This window comes from Macaca fascicularis, chromosome 4 (assembly GCF_037993035.2).
Source record: "Macaca fascicularis isolate 582-1 chromosome 4, T2T-MFA8v1.1".
Classification (NCBI taxonomy): Eukaryota; Metazoa; Chordata; class Mammalia; order Primates; family Cercopithecidae; genus Macaca; species Macaca fascicularis.
Window position 1 is genome coordinate 104,118,755 of NC_088378.1, and position 23,475 is coordinate 104,142,229.

At 35.9% G+C, this 23,475-nt stretch overlaps 1 protein-coding gene across 8 annotated transcripts in view; it reads right to left on the bottom strand.

Moving 5' to 3' along the window:
- Positions 1-23,475, bottom strand: part of SMAP1 (small ArfGAP 1) — a 185,250-nt gene that overhangs the window by 24,429 nt on the left and 137,346 nt on the right. For all 8 annotated transcript variants that reach the window (XM_074037695.1, XM_074037694.1, XM_005552591.4 and 5 more), the window contains one exon: positions 37-127. In XM_074037695.1, coding sequence (XP_073893796.1) covers positions 37-127 — 91 coding nt within the window. The remainder of the gene's footprint in view (positions 1-36; positions 128-23,475) is intronic.

Here is a 23,475-nt window from a genome sequence, read left to right on the forward strand (position 1 = left end):
AACTCTAGCAGCGACCTTTTATTTTTTATCACTTACCAAGTCCTAAAAGATCCACAGTGGGCTCCGCAGCTTTTTTAGGGCTGGTACTTTTTTTAGGCTCCAGTTGCTGTTCTTCTTTCTTCTGCAGCTTTAAAGTAAATAATTGGATTTATTAATTTTTCTTAAGTAAATTTAACAAAATTTTAAGCCCCAATTAATTACACGTTTTTGATAAACAGTGTAAAAAAGTAAATGAAACACAGTATAATAAAACCTAGAATATTGTTCATTATATAAAAAAACAAGTAAACATGACTGTTGAAGTTGCAATGACAGTCCTTACATATTGGGACCCCAAAATTGTGAATAAAACAATTTAACTCTTAATTGTCCTTAACTACTAGCTCTTTCATATGAAATTACACAATTTAAAGAAACACATTTCATATTAGTTCCTAGACACTATTAATGTACTTCTGTGTCCCCACTCAAATTTCATCTTGTAGATCCCATAATTCCCATCTTTTATATGAAATTACACATTTTGAAGAAATGCATTTCATATTATTTCCTGGCTACTACTAATGTACTCCTATGATACAGTTTCATTCTGTGTCTCCACCCAAATCTCATCTTGTAGCTCCCATAATTCCCATGTGTTATGGGAGGGATCCAGTGGGAGATAATTAAATCATGGGGGCAGGTCTTTCCTGTGCTATTTGTTTATGTTAAGGGGGAGTTTCCCTACACAAGCTCTCCTTGCCTGCTGCCATACACGTAAGATGTGACTTGCTCTTCCTTGCCTTCTGTCATGATTGTGAGGCCTCCCCAACCACACGGACCTGTGAGTCCAATTAAACCTCTTTCTTCTGTAAATTGCCCAGTCTCAGGTAATGTCTTTATCCGCGGCATGAAAACGGACTAATACATCCTGTTAGCTGAGACTGGAGAGGCCTCAGAGTCTTCATGAGCACACTGTTAACCCATCATCCACACACTGTATGATACATGAGACACAACTGCCAAGAAAAGTCTAATGAAATGGTATTTGATATACTTTCTTCCTGAATCTACATTATTAATTACTTTTTAAATATAATATTCTTCTAGTTCTCAGGAGCCCAAGTCACAGTTACACATTCCAAACTTACTTTCTCACAAAAAACACTGTATAGGACAGAATGAAAAAACCTACACTTACTGGATTATCAATTCTAAAGCCTACTTCTAATAAACTAAGAAAATAAAACTTTCAGTTGAGTACAGTGGCTCACACTTGTAATACCAGCACTTTAGGAGGACAAGGTGGGAAGATCCCCTTCAGCCCAGGAGTTTGAGTCCAGCCTGGGCAACATAGCAAGACTCTGTCTCTACAAAAAATGAAGAAATGAGCTGGGTGTGGTGGTGCACACCTGTAGTCTCAGCTACTCGGGAGGCTGAGGCTCAAGGATTGTTTGAGCCCAAGATGTCGAGGCTGCAGTGAGCTATGATTGCACCACTGCAGTTCCAGCCTGGGCGACAGAGTAAGACACTGTCTCTCAAAACGAAATAAATAAAGAAAGAAAACACCAATTCATTTGTCAAACCATTTCAAGATCATTTCTTCTACAACTACCTAAAGAATTCACAACTTAGTTATATGAGTTCATTTTCTGTTAGCTACTAGAGATATGTTAACTTCTAAAAACATGTATCTATCCTTATTTGTTTTTTAATCACTATACTCTCCCTTAGAATTGTTTAATCAACTAGCCTACTATTACCAGCTGTCAAGTCTTTAATAACTCTCTCAAATACAGAATTAGCCACCTGTAACAATATATACTTTTCAGAAGTTTAATATAATCCATTTCACATTCTCTATGCTTTCACTTTTCAATCTCTAATACAGGTTCAGACTTATCTTGCTTATCAAAAGGATTTCAAAATAATTTCAAGAAAAATATTCCCTGTAGTCATGAAGTAAGGAATTCTTTTCAACTGATTACTCAATCTGTTATTATAAATAATCAAATCTGCAAGGGAATCTGAGGATCGTGTGGCCACGAGCATGCAAACTTCAAATATTCCAGGGCAGGATCCTAGCAGCTTCCTGGGGTAGGTCTTCATATGGTTACATCACAGCCTATAATACTCTGGAGAGTGTCTTAAAGTAGTCTTTAAGTAGGTACTTAAGTCTAATCCCTATTTTGCTTTGGCTTAAAAATCAGAAAACTTTGAAGTTGAAAATAAACTTAGATAATCTGGCCAAACACACATTCATTCTGCAAATTAACTGAGGCTCAGATGTTATGTGCCAAATAGGAATACAGGAACTAAAATTCTTATTTTCTGCCACTCCAAATTTAGCATTCTTTTTTTTTTTTTTTTTTTTTTTTTTGGGGGGGGGGGTGTATTTTACTGCATCTTCTTCCACGGAAAAAAGCATAAAACAAACTAAACTTGTGAGGAATTCCTTCCTATTTATTTTCTATGACCTAAGACTTTGGAACCTCTTCAGGCTAAAAAGGATCTTTATAAAAAATTCAAATAAAAACTCTGGTTTATAAGGCGTCTGTCACCAAATTAGAACTACCTTTTAAAATACTGCTGAGTATGAAACTATCTGTCATGGTTTGAAAAGGAAAGAAAAAGCCAAATCGAGCAATGCAGAGGTCCTCTGGTAATCCCGACCCCCCACCCCCAGAAATACTGCAAACAATTTGGAAAATATCTTTCTTTCCAGATGTTCACACATGTCTCTGTGTTCTAAAAGCTTCTCATGTTCCTAACATTTCAATTTAAATGGGTAGTGATCAACCATTTCCATAGGAAACTATATAAATGAGAACATATGTATAGCTGTGCAAAGTAAAGAGAAACACTAAGGCAAGAATAAGGGAAACCCTAAACAGCTTATCAAATTGCAGGTGGGGCCCACTAGCAGTTTTTGAAATCTATTTTACAGGCCACAACTAAACATTTTTTTTTGGCATATAAAAATGATACAGAATAGAAAATAGAGTACACTGCATAAAAGAAAGGTAAATATTCCTAGATTGTTGTTTTGCACATTTGTACACACATGTGAGCACAAATCTGGATCATAATGTAAAATGTATTTCTTAGCAGAGTGGTAGGTTGAGAAACACTGCTCTAAAGACAGTCTGCTCCTTTGCTCCTACAATGGGTCAAATTATGAATGAGAAATGTTTATGCCCTAAACCCCATTATTCCAATTAGAGTTGGCTATTCTAGATGGATTTCAACAATTCAGACATGAATTATCCTTAGAGTTGGCACCTGAAAGGTTGTCCCACAAATCAAAAAAATTTGTCCCACAAATCAAAAAAAAAAGCAAAAGGACTGATCACTTTAAAATCTACTTTGTATCCCTCCATTATCGAATCTTGTGGAGGCCATAATCTGAACGCATCAATGTGTGGCAAAGGTGATTTTAGAGATTACTCTTCTATGCCTTCATAGTATATACATTATATACGTCTTCATATATATATTAGTGAAAGCCACAAAGATTAAATTCAAATGATACTCTTCTTCATTGATAATTGTAAACATAAGAAATTAACCTCTTTTTTATTTTTAAAACATTTAAGGATAAATACACCAAAGCACAAACTACATAGGTAAGGAAACTTCCTAAAATTCTAGATAGAGTAACAAGTACTTAACCTTTTAGAGCTTAATATCCATTAAGAGTTATTAATTTTCTATATAGTTTTCTTGAAAGACTTTCTAACAAAAATTGAAAGTTATTTCTTATTTATATTTAAAATTATTCCGAGGCGGGCAGATCACAAGGTCAGGAGATCGAGACCACGGTGAAACCCCGTCTCTACTAAAAATACAAAAAAAAATTAGCCGGGCGCGGTGGCGGGCGTCTGTAGTCCCAGCTACTCGGGAGGCTGAGGCAGGAGAATGGCGTGAACCCGGGAGGCGGAGCTTGCAGTGAGCCGAGATCGCGCCACTGCACTCCAGCCTGGGCGACAGAGCGAGACTCCGTCTCAAAAAAAAATAAATAAATAAATTTAAAAAAAAATAAAATTATTTTTACAGATTTTTGTGTAAAATGACAGGAAGTAAGTACGTATTTTCCTAGTCCTAGATGAGTAATAATAACTAAAAATACAGACTCAGGAGATGCTGTTGTTGGAATGTGTCACCCAAAGTTCACATGTTGGAAATTTAATCCCAATGTAACAGTTTTGAAAGGTGGAGCCTAGTAAGAGAAGATTAGGTCAGAAGGGCTCTACTCTCATGAACAGATTAAAATCATTACCACAGGCATAGGTTAGTTATCAAGGGAATGAGTTTGTTACAAAAACAATTTCGGTCCCCTCTTGTTCGAGTGCTCTCTTGCCCTTCCAACTTCCAACCATGGGATGATACAGCATGATGGACCTCACCAAATGCTGGAGCTGTCCTCTTGGACATCTCAGCTTCCAGAACCATGAGCAAATAAACTTCTTTTGTTTCTAAATGAGTCTGTGCTATTCTGTTACAGCAGCACAAAACAAACTGAGATGGAATAAAGAAAATCTTTGCATATACACTGCCATTATGAAGGTTCCAAAAAACCTGAAAACATGCAATTCCCTAATAAAGATACAGACACACACACACACACATAGATTCAAGGTTTTTAAAAAATTTTTTTTAAATATCTAGGTGCTGTGTTTTATTCCATTACATTGTACATTTAAACCCAATACTATCACCAGTAAATCAAGGTAGGCAAAGCCTATCAAAAGACTACTTCCACACCGAAAGCAATTGCAACAAAAACAAAAATTGACAAACGGGACCTCATTAAGCTAAAGAGCTTCTGCACAGCCAAAGAAACTATCAACAGTAAACAGAAAACCTACAGAACGGGAGAAAATATTTGCAAAATATGCGTCCGACAAAGGTCTAATATTCAGAATCTACAAGGAACTTAAACAAATTAACAAGCAAAAAACAACCCCATTAAAAAACTGGCAAGGACATAAGCACTTTTCAAAAGAAAACATACACGTAGCCAACAAGTATATGAAAAAATGCTCAACATCACTACACGTAGCCAACAAGTATATGAAAAAATGCTCAACATCACTAATTATTAGAGAACTGCAAATCAAAACCACAATGAGACACCATCTCACACTAGTCAGGGTACCTATCATTAAAAAATTTTTTTAAAATAACAGATGCTGGTAATGCTGTGGAGAAAAGGGAACACATATACACTGCTGGCAGGAATGTAAATTAGTCCAGTCATTGTGGAAAGCAGTTTGGCGATTTCTCAAATAACTTAAAACAGAATTACCATTTGACCCAACAATCCTACTATTGGGTATATGGCCAAGGGAATAAAAATTATTCTACCATAAATACATATCCACACATATGTTCACTGCAGCACTGTTCACAATAGCAAAGACATGGAATCAACCTAAATGTCCATCAACAGTAGTCTGGATAAAGAAAATGTGGTACATAGACACATGGAATACTATACAGCCATAAATAAGAATGAGATTATGTCCTCTGCAGCAACATGGATGGAGCTGGAGATCATTATCCTAGGTGAACTAATGCAGAAACAGAAAACTAAATAATGCATGCTCTCACTTATAGGTGTGAGCTAAACATTGAGAATACATGAACACAAAGAAAGGAACAACAGACACTGGGACCTACTTCAGGGTGGAGGATGGGAGGAGGGACAGGATCAAAAAACTATCAGGTAATATTATGCTTATTACTTGGATGACAAAATAATCTGTACACCAAACCCTTGTGACATGCAATTTACCTATATAACTAAAACCTGCACATGTACCCCTAAACCTAGAATAAAAGTTAAAAAAAAATAAAGTAAAAATAAGAAAAGACTACTTCCAATCATTATATCATGACCACTGCTAGGACTGCCTAATACCGCCATATTCTAAAAGTTGACGAGACAGGTATTCAGTTTCTGACTGAAGGGGAAAATCATGGCTGGCCTCAGATATCAGACTAGGAAGAGACAGTTGAAATAATTCTCTTTTGTCACACTGAAGAATCCAGCATTTGAAAAATCAAACATTTAAAATTATTAAAATCAAATCTAATGAAATAAGATAGGAAGTCCAGAATAATTTTCTTCTTGTCCCTCATTACAATATCTTAGCAACAAGGTAATTTAAATAATCCAGATTAATCAAGAAGAGAGCAGCAGTACCCTGTGTACATGCTAAAAATCCTGTCTCATGGCCACTCTGAAGTCTAGTTTCTACAGTAAAGCACATTTGATGCTCTTTGTCTTTCTTTACAACATAAATCACCAATGTTAATGTGTAGAGAGGAACGGCAGATTTCCAAAATGTATTCCAATTAAACATTTTGGTTAAAAGATATATGTGTAATAGATTATGTCTTCCTGAAAAGCTTTTCTAAAATGGAAAAATCTTCAAGAACATGTTTGACTTTTTCCAGGTTTGCCTATAACACAACAAGTCATTTTTATCAAATATTTTCAAGACATAAGGTTGTAAACCTTAAACAACAAACATGAATACATAAACTATCAATTTGTACTTTTGTTCTGTAGCATACCAATTGTATTGTACTTTGCAAAGACTTACAAGATACAGTTATTTAAGATACCTAAAATACAGCTATCATATAAATACAAAGTAAATATTACCTGAAAGCCAAATTTTAGAAGATTTAAGAATAAAAATGCTATTGTCTTGTTAGGATTTACGGGCAGGGATTACTGGCGTGTGATAACAGTAAATTAATACCTTGATGACCACACATTCCCTCATATAACTGTCATCTTTTGATATCTCACATTCAGTTCAGACATGGCAAGCAATACATACGGACTCACTCCACTTTAAATTCTGCTGCTATTAAAAACACTGCATAGGAAATTTGTCTTTTAATAAGTGAAGAATGCAGTCAACTGTGGGTAGATAAAATCAGGCAATCTATAATTTATTAAACAAAATTTTCTAACAAGCAAGAACATAAGTCTACTTAGATAAAGCAATTTTATAAAACGTAATTTCCTTAGATTCATATTGAGCAGATGTCTCATTCAAATTATTAAAGCTTTTATTAGCAGAAGCTTCACTACCCAATCTTTTTGTGATTCATTATCGCTACCCCACAGAATATAATTGAATAAAAAACTATTTAGGTTCCAACTCCTACATTTACCACCATTTCCTAGCCCTTTAAAAAACAGACATAACAGCTGAGCCTCTAGAAGGTGATTCACTATTCTTCAGCTGGCCAGTTAATGTAGACAAGAACATAAATATATACTACAATAGGAAAGCTATACAATTTTCTAAGTTCTAGTGGTAATTATTCAAAATTTTCTTTAAAAACTGACATCTCAAATTATAACTTAGTTTATTTATAATCAGTTTCCTTTAATATCCCTAGAATCTTAGAACTAGAAGAAACATAAAATGTATTACATTCAACTTTTTCATTTTAACATTAAGGAAATTAAATGACATGATTTGTCCAAAGGCTCCATAAGTAGCTATTGTGGCAAAGGTTAATCTCCTAACAGGGTTCCTTCCCCGCGCCATAGTGGCTTTTGCTGAATAATTTCTATCTATCAAAAATTAGATTTAAAAATAAATATTTACCCAATGCTTAACAATACATGCATATTCTTACAATGACAAAACAGAAAACTGCAATAAAAAAAAAAAAATCATGCCAGATGGCACATGACTGTAGTCCCAGCTATGTGTGAGGCTGAGGTAGGAGAATCGCTTCAGCCCAGTAGTTGGAAAACAGGCTGGACAACATAGCAAAAACTCATCTCAAAAAACAAACAAACAAACAAACAAACAAAAAACACAATCTGATAGAGGGTCAGAGCAAGTATGCCAATACTTTTAACTCAAGGTACACTATAAAGACCACATGAAAAGTATGATTATTTGAAGTTCAAAGGTAATGGTAGTCACGGGTGATAAGGATTTTATAAAGGTAGTGACATTAACTTTTAGGTATGTAGGAAAAAAAGGAAACAGTCAAATAGGAAACACGGTTCACTCTGTTGCCCAGGCTAGAGTGCAGTGGCAAGATTGCAGCTCACCGCAGCCTTGATCTCCTGGGCTCAGGCAATCCCTCTACCTCAGCCTCCCAAGTAGCTGGGACTACAGGCATGCACCGCCACACCTAGCTAATTTTTGTTTTGTTCTGTTGGGGATTGAGACACAGCCTCACTCTGTTGCCCAGGTTGGGGTGCAGTGGAGCAATCACTACTCACTGAAGCATTGACCTCCCTGGAACTGGCAATGGCACCACATGAAGAACACTGAGTGGGAAAGGTGCTAGATGGTGGATGTATCTGACTGACCTGTAGTTCTACATGTAAGGAATAAAAGATAAATCTGAAGATTTTTATTCTACTTCCACAACATGGAAGGACCTAAATAAATAGCCAACTAGAGCTAGCATTCATATATGTCACCGTTTTTCAAAGGGGGTAGTGAAAAGAAAAAAGATTACTCCTGGAGAAGTGTGTTGTACATATGCACTACACTGGGGAAGAAAGATTTGATCACCATTGTTGTAGGTGAAAGGCTTTGTGACTGTGATGTGGTGAGAGCAATACTTTAGGAAAAAACTAATCTACTGCCTCAGTAGTACTTGATATTTGAAATATATCAAAAAAATTCTAACAAGTTACTCAACAACACATAATTCCCAGAATACTATCCCATCTGATTACCTACTGAAATCTTCATAGTAGGTTTAACCTTTACTAAAATTTTCAGTAAAAAATTCATAAGTTAATATTATCCACTATATTACCTACGTTAGTTGTTTACTCAGATAAAGTCTTTTGACCATATGCTATAAATACATTAATAAAAATCAGTCTTATATTCCTACATAGATTGATAGCTATAATTACTATGTTTGTATCTGTATGCTTTCAAAACTGAATTATATACAACCTTAAAACTATTTTATGTGAGAAAAAATCTTATATATAATTCTTGTTTATTCCCAATATCTTATTTATTCAAAATCTTTAGTTTCTTTTTCTCCTGTTTACCATTCTTTATAATATAGATCTTTTTCAAATTAAAGCTGTCAACACATAGAGTACTCTTTTTGAATTTAATATTCTTAAATTGTATTTTTAGGGTTTAATTTATTACAATCTACATTTTATTTCCCCAATCATATGGACATCTTTCATTAAATGTTCTCTGTAAGGCCTATGGACACTACCGTCCCAAACAATATTTCACTGGGCTGGAGAAGTTATCAAGGATTTACATAAATTTCAGAAGTAGAAGCAGCCTTGAAGACATTTAGTGACTCCATTATGTGATACACAAAACACTACTGTAACATCTCTCTTACACATTCATTCTCTCTGTAAGAAAATCTTCCAGTGTTATGGAATCACCACGTATGATGATACAGCATATTTTACATTCAGACAATTACAAGTATTAGAAAGTGTCCTCTTCACACAATTTGTAACATCTACCCATTTATTCACACTCTCTATGCTACAGCCATGCAGAAAACAAATGGAGGAATAAATTTGTGGAGCTGACCTTCTCCAAAGCAAAAGAAGACCATTAATTCATATCAGACCTTTGGTCATCTAAAATTCAATGACATTTTCTTTTGTGCTATATTCAGGACAGTTGAGTTTGGGTACATTTGCTTCAGAATTTTACATTTATCTAATTTGTTGGCATTTATTTTAACACTATCTGAGGAATTTATTCTGTCATTTGATATCTTAACTAATCTTTACCGCTTGGTCATTTGAAAATCTGAACAATATGGCACAGATATCCACAGTTAACAAAAATGCTGAAAAGAATGAAGTCCAGTATTAACCCCTGAAGAAAGCAGAGAACTTCCTCCAAACTGACATCAATTCTATTAATTGCATAGCTGTCTATCCGGTTCATAATCTACCTTAATATCTGATCATCAGGCCCACTGTCTACATCTTGACCAGAAGCATATTTAAGAATCTTGGCCAATAAGCAAGCTTAGTCTGATAGGAACTGTGGTTTGTTTTGTTTGTTTGTTTGTTTTTTGAGCCACGGTTTCACTCTGTTCCCCAGGCTGGAGTGCAGTGGCAAGATCACAGCTCACTGCAGCCTCGATCTCCTGGGCTCAGGCAATCCTCCTACCTCAGCCTCCCAAGTAGCTGGGACTGTAGGCATGTACCACCATGCCCAGCTAATTTTTGTTTTGTTTTGTTGGGGTTTGAGACACAGCCTCACTCTGTTGCCCAGGCTGGAGTGCAGTGGCACAATCACCGCTCACTGAAGCCCTGACCTCCCAGGCTCCGGTGATCCTTCCACCTCAGCCTCCCAGGTAGCTGGGACTACAGGTACAAGCCACCCATGCCCAGCTAATTTTTTGCAGAGATGGAATTTCACCATGTTGCCCAGACTGGCTTTGAACTCCTAAGCTCAAGCAATCCACCTGCCTCGGCCTCCCAAGTGCTAGGATAACAGGCATGAGCCACCATGCCATCCAGGAACTGTTCTTAAAGAATCCATGGCAGACAACCAATGAATGCTGGTAAGATTATGGAAAAGAAGTAAGTTGTTAAAAAAAAAAAAAATCCATTTGAATTTTGCATAGAATCCATGTCAAGTTTAATGATACAGCATTCATAATCCATTACAACATCCTTCTGAAAATTAAGATGTGAGCCCATCTCTAATCTCCTGGTTCCCTAGTTTGTAGCATTTCTCAAAGAATGACCTAGAGTGCTTTATAAATGATTCTAAAAAGTTTCTTATTATTCATCCCAAATACTGAATGGCTACACTGGTAAGTTTCCTTAAAACAATACTTTGAAGGATTTTCATGAGAATTAAGCAAAATAATTTAAAGAGAGTACCTTTCACAGTAGCTGGCACATAAGTGCTTCTTAAATGGTAGCTGGTAGTGGTTGCAGTAATACATTTTATAGTTACATACCAGGACTAGTAAGCACTAGGGATACAAAAATGAAGAACACATGTTTCCTAATCTTAAACTCATACTCTAGTTATGCAAATGGACACAAACATAATCTGGTTCAGTGTGAATCAGTGTAATGATGGAGTTAGAAAACAGCAGTTTTCTGGGGGCACACAGGATTGGCATGCTTATTCGGCTTAGCATGTGTGTGAATGATGAGGCAGGTGAACACAAGTCCCGGTTTGCTCAAAATAACTCCAGTTGATGCCTGTTATTCCAACTTAACTGTTTAATAGTGCCTGCTTTCACTCTTACAAGTATCCCATTTGAAATACCCATCATAATTATACTTAGAGCCTTTAACTTTAGACAGGAATTGGCTACAGTACTGCTAAAACTGTCATTAACAGGTAATGACAATGGTAAGCTCCTGTTTGTAAGACTCTATGGATTGCATGCAAATGCCCAGTCACCCCTCAGTAGTGAATTAGCAAGATTTTTTAAAAGCAGTAAACCCAACAGGAGTGGCTATACCTACAACTGTACCTTTAACACTCATCTCACTATTGTTATTCTTGTTTTTACACAGTATTCTGGAGGTCTGCAGAGAAGGAAAAAACAAAGTAGTTTTTTTTTTAATAATACCACTTATTAGCAAAACTATGAAAGAAAAAAAAATAGCCAAACACCTGAGTTTTAACCCCAGCATAGACACTTCCCAGCTGGCTGACTTTGAACAAGTCACTTAGTATCTCTGAACATGGCTGGCTTCATAGGTTTGCAACGTATGCAGTCTCACAGCACCCCAATGTTACATTTAATATTTTCCTATGGCCATCTTGAAATTTGTAATAATTTTCTCTTTGAATATCTATGTTGTAAATCCTATGGGACATAAGCTTAAGCACAGGATATATGTGCAATACGTGTGTCCCCACTGTTCCTTGCTGTACATCTGCATATAGGGCTCATGATGCTCCATGAGCACAGAGTTCCAGTACAAGACTGCAAGTGAATACAAGATAAGTATATTAGCTCTAAGACAGGATGAGTAGGGGTACTGACAGCTGCAAGAAACTATGCTTTCTGTTCCTACTAGAACTTGCTTCAAAAGCAGAAAGAAGGCAATGGTGTTCTAAGAAACAAGGAAGACCAAAATATTCTATCCTATCTTACTCATGTCACCTCCCTGTGTTAGCCAACACATACAGTGAAAGTGATGACAGAGAAAGAAAAAAGATAGGGCAGCCAACAGTTCTTTTTCTTTTCTTATCGGTAAACTGAAGGTAGAGAGTGTTGATAGAAAATATGTGTATCAAGAAGTGAACTAAAAACAGTAAAGTTAGTTTCTGCATGTTTCCACTGCTCTGCTAAGAACAAGTGACGTATGCATGTGCAAGCTAAGAATATGAAGTGTACCCCTTCACTGATTCCATATATGGGTTAAATGCTCTTATGTTTGCAATTAAAACTTCACTGCATAATATAAATAATAAAATTCATATTAAGAAAGTAAAATTTAATTTTTCTTGATTTAAAACAACATTAAGTAACAAAAACACACCTTCATAAGTACAGAGACTGTGGAAGAAAAAAAAGCTTTATATTTTAGTACCTTTAATGGTACTTTTTATTCCTGTTTTCCAAACAAGAGGTCTCTAATTTTCATTTTGCACTGGGCCTGCAAATTATGTAGCTAGCCCTGTGAGCCTAAGCTTTTGATCAGTAAAATAAGAATAATAATAGCTATCATATTGACATTATGACTGCTGAAATAATATTTAAGATTCATATTACGAGACTTTCTACTTCTGGTCCAGCAAGCAGGGAGCTTGCAAGCCACCATTCTGTTTTAACAAGTAAAAAGCTGAACAAACTGGAAAATAAACACTTCTTTTAAGTCTATCAAAGAAGTGAAGTCATAAGGCAAACTGTAGCCCTGAAAACAAGAGAGACAGGCAGATACACAGAATCAACTTATGGGGATAGAAACCCAGTCCCAAGGTAGGAAAACCTGAACTATAATTGATGAACTGCTGGAGGCTCAAATATGGATAGGTCTGAGAGATAAAAACTCCAGAGGATCCAGTCATAAGGTGGCCCTCACCCTTCTGAGTTTTACCTCCAGGATCTTAAGCAGGTTCCTACAGTGAAGATTGGAAAAAAAAAAAAAAAAAAAAAACCAACCAACCAACCTTGGGCTCTGGCAGGGGGAACTGAAAAATAACTATGGTTGGCTCTCTATCTGTGGGTTCCACATGCATTAATTCAACCAACCACAGATTATAAATATCCAAAATAAATAAAAATTAAAAACACAACAAAAAATACAAATTAAAAAACAGCCTAACAATCTGCATAGCATTTACACTGTATTATGTATTATAAGTAATCTACAGATTATTTAAAGTATATGGGAGGATGCACATAGGTTAGACACAAATATGACACTTTATATAAGAGACTTGAGCATCTCTGGTTTATGGTAACTGCAGGAGGTCCTAGAACCAATCCCCCATGAATACCAACAGAAAACTGTATTTTGAAATATGATGGAACATTCTGTTCTTTTTAACAAGGCCTGCCCTAAAGAGAAACTATTTTACCAGAGCCTGACCTGCTAGAAGTTTTATTAGAGCGTTTTTGTAACCTACCTAGAGGAAGGAAAATACCCAATTCTAGTCCTCTCCAGCCATCCTGTCTCACCTAAGGGGTGCAGGATAGAGGCACTTGTGAAGTATATAACCCAGGGGCAGAGGCTCATTAAAAGACTGAGACCTAATCACAGGATTATAGAACACTTCCCCTCCCCCAAGATATTAATAAAGTCCTATTTATCTGAGTTCCTTTTACCCAGTACATCATGTCTAGCTTTCATTAAAACATTACAAACATACTAAAAGGTAAAAAACACAGTTTGAAGAGAAAGATCAAGCATCATAACCATACTCAATTATGGCAGATACGTTGGAATTATCAGACCGTGAATTTAAAACAGCTATTATTAGTATGCTAAGGGCTCTGACAGAAAAAGTAGACAACATGCAAGAGTAGATAGTAATATAAACAGATGAAAATTCTAAGAAAGATTCAAAAAGAAATAAAGAGATCAGAATTGAAGAATGCTTTTGATGGGCTCATTAGTAGACTGGACACAGCTGAGGAAAGAATCTCTGTGCTTCAGGATATATCAATACAAACTTCCAAAACAGAAAAGCAATGGAAGAAAAAAAAAAACACTGAAGAAATGGAAAAGAATATCCAAGAACTGTGGGACAACTAAAAAAGTGTAACATACATGTGATGGAAATACCAGATGGAGAAGAAGGAATGGAACGTAAGAAATATCTGAAACAGTATGACAGAATTTCCCTAAAATTAATGTTGGATACAAAACCACACATCCAGGAAGCTCAGAGAACATCAACTAAGATAAAAGGCCAAAAAATTATACGCAAGTACATCATGTTCAAACTGCAGAAAATCAAAGAAACAGAGTTGAGATCCTTTGCCCTTACCTTTTCTTGCTGCTTTCCTTCCCCTTCCTATTTTTGGATGTTACAGAAATAGACTGAAAAGCCATATAGCATATTGGTTAAGGATACATATTCTGAAGGCAGACTGATCATGTTCAATTCTCAGCATGGCCACTACTCAATAGCTGTGTGACCATGAATAAGCTGCCAAACTTCTGTCTCTCAGGTTCTCATCATAAATGAGAATAATAATGGTATCAACCTGATATAAGTATTGTGAGGACTAGGAAATACTATATTTAAAGAGCTTAGAACAATGCCTCACAAACATTAAGCACAAAGTATGTGCTTGCTATTTTTATTACCTTCAGTGACCCATGTAATCTAATTGTTGACCCTTCCACCTAGGCTGCAACATTCTTAAGTATAAGCTTTAACTTAGTAAAACGACCTTCTATCAAAGCGTATATATTGAGGAAGTATTTTCCTAATTTTCTATTTAAGGAAATTTCTAATTTACTAAGAAGAACTGTAAAGCATGCATGCTTACTGAACAAAAGCCTTTCTTTCATTAACTAGGAAATGAAAGCTTTGCACATAAAGTAATTGGATTTCTTCCCTTTTTATTGCCTCACTTGCAATAAAGCTTCAAATGATTGCAAAAACATTCCAGAAATTCCATGAAGAAAAAAAATGTTTTCAATTTACTACAAGCCTGTAACAGAACCTAAAATACAGTTTTCTGCTACAACCTACACATTCTTTATCATCACAGTTACTTTAATAATAAGCAAGTGTTAAAAAGCTATTAAAGCTTTGGCGGTTTTCTTCTTTTAGGCTTGCGGGCATTGTAGTATATGGTTATTTAACAAACAAAGTAAAGTTATTACCATCTTACTATTGCTTTCTGTTAAGTAATAATTCTTATTTTCGGTATTCAATCCTTTCTTTTTAAAACTAGGTACAAAACAGTAAGAACAGAGCAAACCATCTTGGCTGAAAGAGTTTTTTTCACATAGTAGTCAATATTGTTTCAGGCTAATGAAATTTACTCATTTAAAGATAACCTCTCAACTGCAAGGACATTCTGTATTCTTGATTAGCACAGAATAAGAAAAATATTAGTTTATATACTCACTAGGATGTTTTTCTTCATGACAATGCCATATATTTATAATAGCAGCTTTACTCATTGAAGCCCTAAGCCTGAAACTACTCAAATGTCCGCTAACAGCAGAATAAAAAAATAAAGTATGGCGTATGTAGACAGACAATAGAAAAATGTTCAGCAATAAAAAATGAGAATGCAATGACTTGAATGAATCTCACAGACACAATGATCAGCAAAAGAATCCATACAGGGGAAGAGTTGCATGGTATGATTACATTTACATGAAACTCAAAATCAGACAAAACTTATCTTGTTGATATAAACCTAAATAGTGATTCAAAGTTTTTAATAATCCTCTTAATTTTGTCTTTAATCTTGAGAAAATGGGGCAGGGAGTGGGTGAAATCCTAATAGGAACTTCAAGTGCTACCTAGAGTGATATTTACTGAAGAAAAGGACACAGAAATCAAATTTTAGACTTTACAAGTCTAAATCCAGCAGCTATTGATTATTCCCTTGAACCACTGTTACTGGTTGTATTAATTAGTTTATTTACATATGACAGTTTGGTCTACTTAAAAATAAGAGCTGGCCGGGCGCGGTGGCTCAAGCTTGTAATCCCAGCACTTTGGGAGGCCGAGAAGGGCGGATCACGAGGTCAGGAGATCGAGACCATCCTGGCTAACACGGTGAAACCCCGTCCTACTAAAAAATACAAAAAACTAGCTGGGCGAGGTGGTGGGTGCCTGTGGTCCCAGCTACTCGGGAGGCTGAGGCAGGAGAATGGGGTAAACCCGGGAGGTGGAGCTTGCAGTGAGCTGAGATCCGGCCACTGCACTCCAGCCTGGGTGACAGAGCGAGACTCCGTCTCAAAAAAAAAAAAAAAAAAAAGTCGAAAAGCAAACTTCTAAATAATGCTTATTATAAAAAAGCAAATCAACACACTCTGTAAAATTAAATGGGAAAAAATAACCAAAAAAATTTGCTAGACTGTCTTACATGGAAGTTCTCGCTCACTTGATCACATTATCTTGAATAATAAAGTTTTCTTTTTCTTTTTTCAAGATGGAGTCTCACTCTGTAGCCCAGGCTGGAGTGCAGTGGCAAGATCTTGGCTCACTACAACCTCTGCCTCCCAGGTTCAAGCGATTCCCCTGCTTCAGCCTCCTGAGTAGCTGGGATTACAGGAAACTGTCACCGTACCCAGCTAATTTTTTGTATTTTTAGTAGAGACGGGGTTTCACTGTATTAGCCAGGATGGTCTTGATCTCCCGACCTCGTGATCCACACGCCTCGGCCTCCCAAAGTGCTGGGCTTACAGGCGTGAGCCACCGCACCCAGCCTAAATAATAAAGTTTTCATAATATTTCTCTAATCTCTGTATCAAGGCATACCATATGTGATCACCATCAAATTAAAGAGTTTCCCTTTCTTTAAAAAGCTCGTAACATCAATTATGACTATTACCTATAGAAAAACGACACGAAAATCTATAAACAATATCTCTACTGATACATCCAATACATACAATGCTTATATATTTAATCAAAAGAAGATATTCCTTAAAGGTAAAAATACAAAAAGAATTTGAAATCTTTTCTATATTTTTGCTTATAACATTCTGAGGTCAATATATGGCTCCAGAACCTTATCTTTAATCATATCCCTATAGCTCCAAACACATGAGAAAATAGTAAAAGAAAAAATCCATAAGATGAGTCAGACTCAGAACTGAGGTAAGTATCTTCCTGGAGCAGAAATCAAAGAGAAAGGCAAGCAGACAGTGGGACTGAAGCCACTATCCTATAGAGCCTTATGGGCAGGAAATAGAATCTCACATAGTAATAGTGGATTCCAAGTCCAGTCCAGTGTTTGAAACCACAGGCTAAGAAAGGTTTTTCCAAAATGATCTGAAGTAAAAGCATATTACTATAATTCAGGAGAATGTACTCTTCTTCTTAGTAGAATTTAGTTTAAGTAACAATATATGTGGGCAACCTATTTCAAAATCTTGGAAATAACAGTTCTTATGCGACTTCAACATATTCTATTGTAATTAAAAACTGTACCCCTTTAGCATTCAATTTGACTCTCATTATATTACAATAAATAGTGTTCACTATTTACCATCTGGGTCTAAACAACCTTCTTAATTTTGCTGTATATTTTCAAGTTATTTTATGCTTTGGAGAAGAATAAAGGGAGACTGAAACGCTCCATTAAAATTTTCAATAAAAATGGAAACACAGCAAACTCAAATTTTAATTCCACATGTTTCAGGTTTTGATGGTATGAAGACCTGAAATAGGAAACATCCTTTGAATGAAACTATCATGAATGAACATAGAACTTATCCATCTTGTAAATATTTATTCTAAATTTAAAATATCTCTATTAAGTTCTAACATAAGTTACTCTGGTTCTTTTTTTTACCCTTACATCATTAAGGCATGGTATTTTTAAAACCACTGGAAGCTTGTCTTTTTGTTGATGACAGAATGATCATTTCTTTGCTCTATAATTGCAAAAATAGCAAAAAAAAAAAAAAAACAAATTGCAAGAAAAGAATGCAGTACTGTTACATACTACGAATATAGATAAGCCTTGAAAAGACTATGCTAAGTGAAAGAAACCACTACAAAAGACCATATCTTGAATAATGTTTATATAAAATGTCTAGAATAGGTAAATCTACAGAGACAGAAAGATTAAAGGTTGCCAGGAGCTGTGGAAAGGAGAAACGGAGTGACCACTAATAGCTGTAGGGTTTCTTTTGGGGGTGATGAAAGTGTTCTAAAACTGACAGTGGTGATGGCTATGCAACTGCCAATAGAAGAAAAGCCACTGAACTACAGATTTTATAATGAGTGACTTGTATGACATGACATATGAATTAAAATATCAATAAAGTTGATATTTTAAAAGTAAGATCATAGGAAAATTTTAAATTGGGAAAATGTTACTAGCACAGTTCTCCTGTGAACTGGAAATAAAAAGGCTGCTGTGACCATACTTTAGCAGTGAATACATATTCCAATCCAGTTTGAGGAATGCCAACACTCTATAGGGACAGTCCTCCATTACCACAAATTTAGCATCCCCCAGCCCAGCTCCACTTTCTCCTCTGAAAGACAAGAGGGATAGAAAGCCAGGAAAGAAGAGAGAGATGACTAGGGAAAGCAGGTTTGACAAAGAAACCTCTCTACTTCAACATCCTGTCTCAAGGCCACAAGTACCTCCCGGATACTAATTCCTAAAAGAATTCCCCATTATAACCTTCTTTATTCTATTTTACTTGCACATACATTTGTATGTGGCAAAAATAGCATAATATGAAAACCAGATAAATAGGCTTTCTTTTTTATTTATTTTTTTAGATGGAGTTTTGCCCTTGTTGCCCGGGCTGGAGCACAGTGGCACAATCTTGCCTCACTGCAACCTCTGCCTCCTGGGTTCATGTGATTCTCCTGGCTCAGCCTCCTGAGTAGCTGGGATTACAGGTGCCCGCCACCACACCCAGCTAATTTTTTTTTTTTTTTTTGTAATTTTTTAGTAGAGATGGGGTTTCACCATGTTGGCCAGGCTCACCTCAAACTCCTGACCTCAGGTGCTCTGCCCACCTCGGCCAATCAAAATTAGGCTTTCATTATAAAGAAGATTTGATACACTCTAGAAACTCTAAAATTACTTCAATATTCAAAAGTAGAATTCAGAAAGAGGAGAAAGTGAAAATAATGGAGAAGTGGGAATGGAAAGAAATGCCTGATGCTGACGGTTCTTGAGCAGCAAATCACAAATCTAACAAGGTCACTGTTGGCTATTTTAGTCTGGAGATACACTTTTTCATCTAACAAAAATAAGAGTTCTAATTCCAAATCCACAATCTGCTTTTGATTTGCTTTTGTTTCGAAGACAATTCTCAATTTCTAAAATTCACAATCCTTAGTCTTCGGAAATGGGTTTGAAGGGTAACCCTTCAGCCCCTTACAGATCTTGATTGGCTTCTACCTGGTTTTCAGGGAACTCAAAACAGCCTGGTTGTACAAAATAAATATCAAATTCATTTTTTGATGCCTCTTTAAATCAACAAAGAGATGGGGCCAAAGAGGACCTAAACTCTGTGAACAACTCTGAGAACTCAGAAGTATGATCACAAAGGGGATAACAATAAAAACCAACTTTTTAAAGCGAAGAACACTCTCAATAAGTCCTGGACTATTTGGTTGTCATTTAAAAGGGACTTTTTAACAAAGGTGAAGACCTTAGTCCACAGCTGCGGATGAAGAGAAAAAGTCCCAGTTTTCTGAAAGCAATGGATAAGAGCTTGCACAAAAGAAGACTCTATTTTGTATCATTGCAAGAAACTATGATTATACAAACCACTTTTAAACTTTCCAAAGATCAGAAGAATCAAAGAACCTCAAATTGATCTTTCCTTAGATGTTTTTAAATCAACTATGAAAAAAGGATTGCTTTGCCTTCTAGCATCAGTTCCAGAAATTTAAAGTCTACAATACTAAAGCAATAAAGGTCCTAAGGTGTGGTGAGAAAACATAGGGACAATGAACTAGTATCTATTCCATAGAATAATAATGTGTGACTTGAACAGTGTTAGTAGTTAAGAAGCAGAGAAAATGGTATATATATACACATATATGTGTGTGTGTGTGTGTGTGTGTGTGTGTGTGTGTGTGTATTCTCACTATATTTCATCTCCCTCAGAGTCTGTGTGTTAAGCATACAAACCTTTCGGGCCCAATCCCAACCTGCTGAATCAGAATAATCAGGAGTGGCAGTTTTCTTATATAGTTTGAGAGCTACTGCTTCTGGGAAAGGGGTCCTGTCACCAACATCTACCGATTGGAAGTGGGAGAGATGGAACTGGGGGGACTTGTTAGATGCAATGCAATATCCATAAACCACAAATATATCTGAAATAGATATTTGCTTCTTTCGTGTTCATTTTATATATTATCCCTTTTATAATTGTTATAAATGCTATTTATCATTAAAAACAAATTATTAAATCTTTAAATCTTTAAATGCTATAAAGTTTAAAGCCTAATCATTACTTTTTAAAAATCTTCTAGGAGATAAAATACAAGGTTGGCAAAATAATATTTTAGGCTTTTGGTTAACACAAAGCAGTGGTAGTGATAATTACTAACAATCACACTAATACCTTTTATTGATAAAGCACCATATATGTTTGAAATGATTATATGTGATGGCAGGACATTCTGTTTTGTTTCTTACTATAGCTCTAGTGCTGGACATACAGTGACTGCTCAATAAAAACTCACTGAGTGAATAAATAAATGAATCTGACACAGCAGACCTCGGAGTTTGGTAAGGCTATTTGTTCGAAAGCAAAGTAAAAAAGTATTTCAATCATTCTTTGAGAAGCAGATGCTGGCTAATCTACCTTATAAATAGGACTGTATATCAAGCTCCAATTATCTCTTTCCCAGAGCTTTTTAGCTAGTTTCTCTTTTTCTAACCTCATCTCCCTTCAATCCATCTTACATACTGTAGCCAGGATTTCATCTTACTAAAATGAAGTACGCTTCCATACTCAAAATCAGAAACAATCCACTTTTTAACACGAAATTTAAGGCCCTCTCAATACTATCTTTATTGGTTTATACTCCATTATCGTCCTATACTTCAGTTAAATTGGAAAATTGCCAAAATATGCCTTACAATTTCCATTCTTTTAATGTTCTTCCCTCTGCCTGTTGCTCTCTCCTCCTAACAATCTTTCAAAGCTCATGTCAAATGTAAACAACTTCCATGAAGACTTTCCTAATAATCCCAACATGATATCTCTCAATTCTCCAAACCTCCACACTCTGTCTCCTATTGTATCATATCTGCCTTTTGCTAGAGTTATTTATATATCATCCCCTTTCAATCACTAGTTCTTCCTGAATTTTAAGATTCTTGAGGGTAAGCTGTTTTCATCATTTTTATATTCCTTCCAACCCTTTAGCCTGCCTTACACATTGCAGACATTCTAAGAATTGCTACATTCAATCCCAAGACTTCCTCCCAGAAACCTGTCAATGCATTTCTTTAAATAATGCACAAACATACACAAATACATATATGCAAATATAAACATATGTCTATATAAACTTAAAAAAACCATACCTTGAGTGTATGGGGATTGAGAGCAATCATCCTGTTTCAGTCTAACTGCCTTCTGAGCTTATTTCATCTCAAAGGAATGATCCTGTCTTTAAAATCCCTACATTCCACTATCAACAGTGGGGTGGGGCATGAAATAGAATTAAAAGTTTTTACATGCCGCATAGAATGTTTCTCTCCTTTCTAGCTACAGGTCGCCTGCTCAGCAATCTGGTCCCCCCAAAAAAGTATTCTTTCTAAAGAGGACCTTAAAAATGTTTTTTGTATAATTATGTTTCTCGCACATCTTACATACATAGGCCTTTACAAGGGGAATCAAATTCCACAAATATTTTATGCAATTGTTATGGGCCAACCATCAGGACCGCCAAGGTAACTTACACAATTGGACTGCCCATCATAAAGTACTAAAAAAGTAATTTACTTGTTCAATTTTATGTATCGTATTTTATACAACTATATTCAAAGAAATGAGACTTTAATCTTAACCTATAGTTTTGGTCCTATGGGTAGGTATTCTACCTTAACATTTTGGTTAGCATTACAGAAAATCCTTGGGACAGTAAATTATTGTACCCAGATAAGACAGTAAAAATGAGCATATTTATTTAATCAGTACAGTACCACTTATCAGCAATTAGTGTGAGCAATGCCAAGGTCAGGAACAAACCTACAGCAGATAAATTTTGTAAAATGCTAGGATTATCTGTGTCATTAAAAACTGGGCTCCAGTCTAACCTCTGAGTAGGAAAAACACAGCTAGTTCCGTATCTGTCCATCCTTTGCCTATCCATTTGACCCATTATGAGCTAAACTATCCCTAGATGATAGGTAAACATTTAGTAATGTACTGAAGCTAACAACACAGTGTGTTGATAAGGTGATGATAAGTTTGACTGACAGTTCACTATAAAATGAGACAAATGTAAAAGAGTGGTAACATCTACTCTACCACCAATCTCAAGAACAAACTGTCAGACCAAATCCTTCTTAAGATTGCTTTTTTCAACCACACTATTCAAGTCACACTGAATGTCAGAGTGGCTAGGACAGCAACGCCTCCTTAGTTCTATGGCATGCTTTATACAGTAAAAAGAGGAGGACTAAGTGTGGGTAGGGAGGAAGAAATCAGATGTTACACTCAGGAGACTGAATTCATACGAAAGGAAACAATAGGATGTAAAACACAGCACATAGCTGAAGGCGTTAATGACATCTGATCAAAGCTATACAGTCTACAAATCTAAAAGGGAAAGTTTCAAATGATGAAAGGTCTTGAGAGCATTGGCACAGGAAAAAAAACAAAGGCTGCATAGTAGTGTCTGTGATTATTATATCCACTGCTAGCAATGTTTTCATCAGAGTCTACAGATGTTCATACCAGTTAACTATGAAGTGATGAGACTGACTTTCAAAATCCATACATAAAAGCCATTATTGATACTCTTGATGCAATACCTCGATTATCACTGCTATCAAAAAAGAGAGTCTCTATTTCTCCAGATCCACAACTAAGAATGTCAAAAGATGGGTAGTAATGGTCCAGGCTGATAGTGGGAGGCCATAAACCTAGGAAAGAGGCAACTCTAAAAGACAGAACAGCCATCTTTTGGCAGGCAGCAAACCAGAGAGACTAGAAACTCCCAAGGCCAGGAGATGCTTTACTATAAATAGCTGCAATCATTTTTAAAAATAGAACATGGATGCCTCCCATGTTAGTGGAGAAACGACGCCTCCTTTCATTGCTGCACATTTTTTACTTTCAGGTTACATTTTATTTCCTTCAGTCAAATGCTACCAGAT